Consider the following 8,589-nt stretch of genomic DNA (forward strand, 5'->3'; position numbering starts at 1 on the left):
CCCCCTGCAGCTTACCAGCAACAGCAGCTGCAGTCTTAGCCCCCCTACACAGCACAGGGCAATGCGACTTGGCCCCAGCCACCAGGTATCTGCATGGCCTCTGCCACAGTGCACTGCTGTGGTCCAGCACAGCACAGCATGGCATGGAGCTGTGTGCTTTCAGGCAGCTCTGGGCTGTCACCTGGGGTTGCACGCCACTCTCAGGGACCTCCGGCCGCACTGGCCCAGGTCCTGCATGCATGAGCCCTGTGCCATCCATCTGGGTTGCTTCTGTGCATGCAAGACCCGGGCTGGTGCAGCCAGCAGTCTCCATGAGTAGTGCGCTGTCCCGGGTGACAGCCCAGAGCTGCCCAAAAGGACATGACGCTGCACTGCACCTAGCTGGGCCACAGCAGTGCCCTGTGGCAAAGGCCACATGAATACTTGGCAGCTGGGGCCAAGTGGCACTGCCCCCTGCTGTGAAGCGGGGCTGTGCCATGAGGCCAAAAGCATGACTGCTGTTGCTGGTCAGCTGTGGGAGAGTTGGACCCAGGCAGGTGGCAAGCAAAGAGGCTGCAGCTGGGTAGAGGGGGTGAACAAGGAGGCTGCAGCCAGGCAGGGGGTGAGTGAGGTGGCTGCAGCCGGGTAGGGGGTGAGCGAGGAGGCTGCAGCAGGTGGGGAGCATGCGGGGGGGCTGCAGCCAGCAGCCACATGAGTGAACAGGCCACAGAGAGCTGCAGGCCAAGTGCGGGGGGGGGGGCTGTAGCTGAGCAGGAAGGTGAGCAGGAAGGTGAGCAGGGGGCTGCATCCAGCCGCAGGGTGAGTGGGGGTAGGCTGGAGGCATGCAGACCCACCCCTACAGAACTGTCCCCATATGGTCCCCTGCACCCTCAGTAGTCCCCCTTGCTCCTCCAGCTCCCCCCACCCGCTACTTACCTGGCACTGCGCCCAGGTCCCAGTCGCTGTGGGCAGCATGCTTCAGCACCAGGGAAAGGGCCAACCACAGGGATGCTCTGGCAGGGTACCAGAGCATCTCTGTAGAGGACTGAGCCTCCAGTAGCCTTAGGGCATGCCCTGCCCACTTTTTTCCATTGCAGTTTTTTTTTTTTGATTCCTGGATATCCAGGGGTCTAACTTTGCTCCCATGCTGTGAATTTGCAGTGTGGGAAATGCTTTCTTGTCCCTAAACGTACTTCTTGCAACATCTCAAAGGGCTTTGAGACACTGCAAGACACACTTGCGCGCTCATGTGGATTCACCCAACAGGCCTTGGGCAGATGCCCCATGTTACAGAGGAAGGCAAAAACCTCCACAGCCTGCACCAATCGGACCATAGAGTAAAATCCCATCCTGAGTACAAATATGGTGATCTTTCTGATCCTGAGTGGAGGGGCAAGATCTTCTAGCCAGGAACCTCCAGCTTTGCCCTTAGCAGGGAATCAGCACACCCCAGTTGAAGTCCTCAGCCTCCTGTGGCCACATACAACATTAGAGAGCCTCGCAAACAACATGTGGAGGTAAGCAGTGGGGTGGGACCAAGGGCCCAGAAACACTTTAAAATCTTTGCTAGGGTTTTGCCCTGAAGAATTAACAATCATACAAAACAAATATGGCAACACAGGGAAGCGGTGAGACATCCAGTCAAATAAATACATTATTTCTAAACCTTTTGATTAAGAGGTTGTAAAGAGGTAGAATAAAGGCTAGTTCTCCCACTTCATCACCCTAACCCATTGTTTATTGTCTGATGTCTTATTGGCAGCATGGCTTATGGATGTTGAGGACAAATTTGAAGGCTGTGTTGGGTCTCACCAATTTATTAGAGAAACATGTTTTGTGTAAAAGAGGCATAACAATAGAAGAGTGGTGCCCACATACTAGTCACCTGCCCAAGTTAGCTTCAAGTATGGCCATGGCTTACATAAACCTGAGTTAATTTGTCAGTATAGCTCCAGCAGCAGAGCCCTGTGCTACTTTTAAAGATGGGATTAAGCTGCAAATTTCAGGCCACCAAGTTTACAAGTGCTCAGTTTTGCACTTTTGACTTGACCAATTGTAAGGATAAGAGACCTTTATAAAATTGTATCTGGATTCAGATTCAACTTGCAGTTGGAGGTTAATGCAACTGGAGGCTATTTGGATGCAGGATTTTTGCTGAGACCCATAATACGGTGGGGAGGGATGGGGGGTTAGACATTTTTGGAAGAACCTACTAGATTTAAGCACATACAAGGTCCTATGAGATGTATGTGCCTAAATCCCTCAAGTGCTTTTGAATATTCCCTGCTAATTCATATATGCATGAACCTTGAGGAATAGATTTGCAACATTTGGCCCCATCTAGACATGTATGGATGTTTGGTTCCTTGTTAGTTGTCCCCAGGGAATGCCCATGCCATGTGCGTGCTGGTGTGCAGCAAGTTGTCCTGGGTGGGATAGAGGATGGGACCAACAATGATCTGGCCCCAGCAGCCTTACCTGGGGTCCTGGGGGCCTCCTGAGGCTGCAGGAGCGGCAATCCTGCTGCACGGAGCCTGGCTGGTAGCAGAGTGTAGCTCCAGCCGGCCAGGGTCCAGCTTTGGGCAGCGCATGCTGCTACCACATGCACAGCTCCACTTTTTTTCTCTGTGGGTTTTTTTAACCCCTAGATACTCAGGGGTCAAAAAAAACTCTCCATGCTACTTCCTTGCAGCATGGAAAGCAGCAGAATTGCAGTATGTGGCACTGCAGATATGTCTGTGGTGCCACAGACCTCACAGCCATGCTCATCTGGACGCAGACTTTGAGTCCAAATCTAATTTCACCTCTAAAGCACCTAAAAGCAATATCACTTTCCCTGCTCAAGTCCCTGAAAAAAAGCATTAACATAAAAGATGGGTGGGTTCTCTGCATTATCACTGCTTTTGTGACTTGGTTTTATGACTAAGTAATTGTCTTATTGAACTTGTCAGTTTTTTTTCTTTTGCAAATAAAAGAGGAAACAGTATGACTACAACTACCATTGGGCTACTTACAACCACTTTTAAACACTTTGTAAAAGTAAATTTATATATAAGTGCTAAATCTAATTAAACAATTTAAATCCTTTTTTGCTTTCCATAGGCAAAATAACTGTATTGGTATTAACCTGTGTTTTGTGGTCTCATTAACTGGAAGCTTTTTCCTTTTGCCATATTGCATTACAAAAGCTTAATTTTTTTCATCTCTGGAAGTAAAAGTGAATGTAGCTGTGTTACTAACCATTCTTTGTTTTAACTGACATGCACTTTCTTTATGATCCACGCTGAGCCGTAACTGGGGAATGCTTAATGTGTTTGTGTCAGGAAAGTCCTATTCATTCTGACAAACTGATCAACCTCCAGGGTGTTCTTCCGCCATAGAACTGATCTTAGCTCTCATCCATTATCTAATAAGATGTGAAAAGAGTTCCCTGGCTTGCCAAAAGATCAGACTTGTTTTCATTGAGAGCTGCTGGATGACAGCATTCCTGGAGTTACATGCAGCCTATAAAATGACTGTGGCATGGACTACACCCTAAATATGCACACACAATTTTAGCACCTGCAGGCCTGTCTGGGATATTGGTGACCGACACTGTAATCTTGCTTTTGTGGAAGAACCAGAATGAGAATGCATTGTACTAAAGATAGGGCAGACAGAGTGCTTTTTATCCCAAGTGCACAGCATATCCAGAAGTCAAGCATCACATAACAACATAGGTTTATGAATCATATAATTGTAAGCATCACTTCTGTGTCATGAGGTAGATAAAATATTGTTGCAAAGAGGTTTTCATTTTTCTGCAAAACTTCCTTGAGTGTTAAGGTTGTGAACCTTCTACAAAAGCTGGACTTAAATAAGAAGAAAGGGAGAGGGTAGAGAAGAGAAAAAAGAAATGGGCCCTTCTGTGGCAAAGTATTGGGTGTAACAAAACCCTTTCAGAGAGATGCATCTGAAGGCAGCAGGCAAAGGAATGACAGGAAGGAGGAAAAAAAGTGGGACATATCTACCAGAAAATACAACTAATCATGGATGTAAAGTTAACTACTTCCGGCAATAACCAATCATTCAGGCCCAAAATACACAAGTTATATTTTTCACATGATCAGGCCCTTGAAAACACTCTAAAGCCATGATATAACATATGTGCATGGCTGCATAGCACTTTTTAAATGGCTGATCATGTGAAAAATTAACCCTTGTCAAATCAGGTATTAGATTAAGGTACTCTGCTTTAAAGCACTTCAGGGAACTTATGTTCTCTCAAGGGCTAATTTTTCATTCAGGGGCAGGGCTGGCAGCAGGCGAGGGAGGAGGAGGGAAGTAGCATAGAGTTGGCAGCTGAGTTTTGCCTGGCCTGAGCTGGAAGGGGAGAAGTGGAACAGGGCCCAATACCCCAGCCAGGGTAGCTGGTGGGGCCCGCAAGGCGAGGGAGCTCTGTTCCATCCCCTCCCTCCCCCTGCCCCCAGCTCAGGCCAGGCAAAGCCTAGCTGGCAGCTCTGTGCTGCTTCCTTCTCCCCTCTCCCCCCTGACCCTCACTGACAGCCCTGGAGCTGGGAGGGAAGTTCAGGGCTGGGGAGAGGGGCAGACTGCAGCCTTCTCAGAGACTGCTGAAGCGCCCCTGCCTGCTGGCCAGGGCCGGTGCAGGCAGACTCCATTTTCCCACCTCTCCCCACAACTCAACAGATGAACATCTGTTGGGTGGGGGTGGCTGTAGCTCATGGCACTTCCTGTAAAGTGCCATGAGTTAGAGTGGGGCCCTTGGGTGCTAAGGACTTCAGGTGTTTATGCGTTTGTGCTGTTCCTACCATGATTGGGTCCTTTGGGTACTACCATGGGCAAAACATTTTCCATCTCAAATACCCAGAAACCTACTCAAATCATTATTTCATAGTTTTCATGGAACTGTGAAAAGCAGCAGTTTCCATAATTTTATGCAGAATTGCGAGAAAAAAAACTTAATAAAAATAAAATGCTGGCTCCCCAGCGTGAGCCAGCGATTGCCCACTGGAAGCAGGAGAAGCTGCCTGCACAAAGGGGGGCAGCCAAGATGGCAGCTACCCTCTCCTCTCTCTGCCACTGATTGGCCAAGAGGCCTGCCTTTCATGAAGCCCTGCCGCTCTCCACCAATCAGCAGTGAGAAGCAGGTCCGCATAAAGGGCATCCCTCTCCACCAATCAGCAGCAAGCGGTAGGGTCACACGAAAGGCACCCCTCTTCACTAATCAGTGATGAGGGGTGAGGCCACCAGGTCCCCATAGCCAGTCAGTGGGGCAGGGGGGATCACCACGATAAGCCCATGAAAATGGGAGCCAGTACTGCTATCAGCCCACAAAATCATCCATCTGCTGCCTCAATTTGGGTAGGTCCCTGCTAATACAGGAGTCTCTCATACAATGTGCCTGGCAAATATACCTCCATCATGAAACAGTTAATGAACAACCACAGCTAAGTTAGCATAACAGTGGCAATTAAAGCAAAAATACATTTAAAAAAAATCTAAATAAGAAACTAGGTACACAAAACGAACTGCCAGGCAAGACAGGGAGGTAACTTTGTTTGATATGAACAAAAGAAACATCCATTCCATTTTTCTCCACCCCCACATTTCCCTGTTGTTTCTGAAGAGCAGAATCAGCAATGTTGGCCTTGTTTTCTTGCACAATGCTTCATTCCATAAAAATGTAGTTTCTTCAGTGTGACAATAAAATGTGATTTTCTAGGGTACTTATGGAACTGACAACAGAAGCCTGAGAGTTCGTAATAGAACTGCAACAATGGGATTCATGGCAGATAAATGCCCCAGTGTCAGGTTCCCCTGATATCCTTTTTCATTACATCTGAATGCAGCTCTGTATCTGAAAATCAAGGCTGCTTGCTTATAATGCCAGTCAGAGCAGCTAACTGCTGAGAGATTCTTCAGAGTCTGAAGGTGGGTCAAGTCAGCGTGGCTCTGGAACAGCATGTGAGAGACCCATTTTACATTATTGACTTTTCCTCTTACCCGCAAGGACACAGACATTAATGCTGAATTGATGGGTCAAAGATTTTGACACATGTCAAGACAGATATCTTCATTTTAGAGTGTAAAAATGTATCAAGCTCAATACATATGAACCATCTTAAATAGCCGTTACAGCTCCAGCAAAAGTGCAGACAAATACATTGCTAGTGCGTAAAGGACACTGCATTTGGTTAAACCCTTATGATCTATAGAATTTAACAGGGATGAAACCAATGCACCTCTTAGACATTTAATCATTTTCCCTAGATACAGTACTCCCCTAAAACCTGTGGAACTGAATAGAGAAGCATGTTGCTTCCATAGTTTTTCTTCTTTTTTTTTAAACTGTTCTATAGAAATGGCAATGATTAGGATTTTTCTATTCTGCAGGGTTTCAAATAACCTGCTTAAAGTTTTTGTCTTTTCCTAGTTTCTATAATATGTAGTTTTCTATGTGAGAATTCATTTGACTCAGAATTATATACAGACTATTTCCAATCACAAGCACTACAAAAGAAGAACCCTTTTTTTTTTACCTGATACCCTCAATTTTTTTCAGCTGGTACCCTTTTTCATACAAATAGGTCACACAGTAAAAAAAGACACACAACCCAGCAATATCTAATATTGTTTTATGTATATAAATGGATACCGTAGCAAAAGCTTATTATTAATAATGGAATATATTTTATTGCATGACAGGAATTTATCATAATAACTGCAAAGTTGTTGTGTAAAAAGATGCGTAATTAGGAGAACTATGGGAATTTAATGGGATAAGAAGGGCAAGAGATCATCTTCTCGACTCTCCGAGAAGATAATTTGCTGCCTATATCTCTAATGTGTTTTTATGGCTTGTTTTTCCTCCCCCTCCCCAGTTCGTGTTCTGCCGTGAGTGTAAAGAAAAATACCATGATGGGGAATGCAGCACTCTCCTCAACACAGAAGGAGCTGTAGCACAGCAGGTAGGGAACGGCAAATCTTGTTACAAAATTAATTAGCTTTGGCATAGACAGAGGAACATTTGTTGAATGGGTCCTAATTCCAATTCTAAGTAAAAACAATTATGGTTGGGTTGAATTACTCCAGTTACTGGAATTGCTGAATTGGCGTCACTGTGGATTTCAGATTCTTTGATTCATAGAGCAGTTCAGTTCTGCCAGAAAAGAGCAAAAATGATAAAGAACTGGCTTTCCTGATGGGCCTTTGGGGTTTTATTTATTCAGTCTGAACATCTTTGAAATGCTTTCTATGAAGTCTCATTTGCCCATCAGTTTATATTCAGCTGAGCAGTCAGTAAGTTATGTGGGGTTTTTTGACTGAATCACAGTCTTTTTTAGTGTAGACAGGAAATATGGTTGGTAATTTATATTTAAGCTCAGAGAAAGAAAAGCTGGTCTTTCCTGGTTCAAAGCTGCTAAGTGATCATTACTAGGCCCTACTGTAATATTAAAACTTATAGATCCACCACCTTGCCCTGCCTGACTGGTTCAGCCCAAGCACTTGTACCTCAGCCCTCCATGCCCTGGCCACCAACCAGTTGGCTGTTCATGGGTGTCTCTCATATTCTCTCCTGTTAAATCTGTTCCATTTTGTATGAATAATTCAACACTTATTGGGCCAGAAAGAGGAAGAAATAGATTGTATATCCCAGTGGTTAGGGGTACTTGCCTAAAATGTGGAGGACTTAGGTTTTCCTCCTTGCTCCAGTTAACATTTGTATGATATGAAAGAGCACCAGGGGAAGAAATTGAGAGAGACCCTGCAAGATTAGACATTATCCTCGTGATATGCAATACTGACATGCAACTCCCTGGCCTGAATCAAGGTAAAGCAGGATGCTGAACATTGGGCCTCTACACCCCGATGAATGTTCTAACTATTGAGCTATTAAACTTTGGGGGTTATAGTCTCTTTCTGTTTTGACCAGGACTTTCATCATAGTCCTGAGAAGCTTTTCCTGACTAAAAATTTTTGAGACTGAGACACACCCTCAGGTTCTGTCATGATAAATGGACTTTTCACAATTAAAAAAACAAAACAAAAATCTTCATTAAAAATTTCCCCTTCTGGCATGCTACAGATCTCAGTACCAGGCTGAAGACATCCTTTCAGTGGACTTTAGCTGAGCAGTTGTCCACCTCTATATACACTATAAGTTTCTCTGTAAAGCAAAATACGTCACATAAACAAAAGAAATCACATGATACAAAATAAACAAATGTTTAGAAAGCTGTACACTGAGAATGTAATAGTGGAATAATTCCTTGTATTTGTAACAACGATAAAAAGTAAAATAATGATTAAGTTAAATAACAGAAGAAATAAGGTACTCTCAACCTCTTTCAGGCTTGTTTCAGTTCAGAAGAGAAATACAGTCTCTCCTCACTGATCTATATTTCTGAAATCAGCAACTTTTTTGTTATGTCCAAGAACTCATGTAAATGGAAATCTCATAAGAATCAGCTTTGGAACATTTTCCAAATAGCGTTTGGCAAAGGCGACCCTTGGCTACAGGCGTCTGCTCTTTTAGTAGTAAAAATAACAGAGTCTTTGAGGGAAATCCCTTTGTAGCTCGCGTCTGCTCTGCTGGTTGTGAGCGCAGAA

At 44.9% G+C, this 8,589-nt stretch overlaps 1 protein-coding gene across 1 annotated transcript in view; it reads left to right on the top strand.

Annotated features, from left to right (window-relative positions):
* Positions 1-8,589, top strand: part of PARK2 (parkin RBR E3 ubiquitin protein ligase) — a 1,789,008-nt gene that overhangs the window by 1,707,847 nt on the left and 72,572 nt on the right. The window contains exon 10 of the mRNA XM_019526940.1: positions 6,861-6,947. Within this exon, the coding sequence (XP_019382485.1) occupies positions 6,861-6,947 (87 nt within the window). The remainder of the gene's footprint in view (positions 1-6,860; positions 6,948-8,589) is intronic.

Source organism: Gavialis gangeticus, unplaced genomic scaffold (genome assembly GCF_001723915.1).
Source record: "Gavialis gangeticus isolate Ggan-Ray unplaced genomic scaffold, GavGan_comp1, whole genome shotgun sequence".
NCBI classification, from domain to species: Eukaryota; Metazoa; Chordata; order Crocodylia; family Gavialidae; genus Gavialis; species Gavialis gangeticus.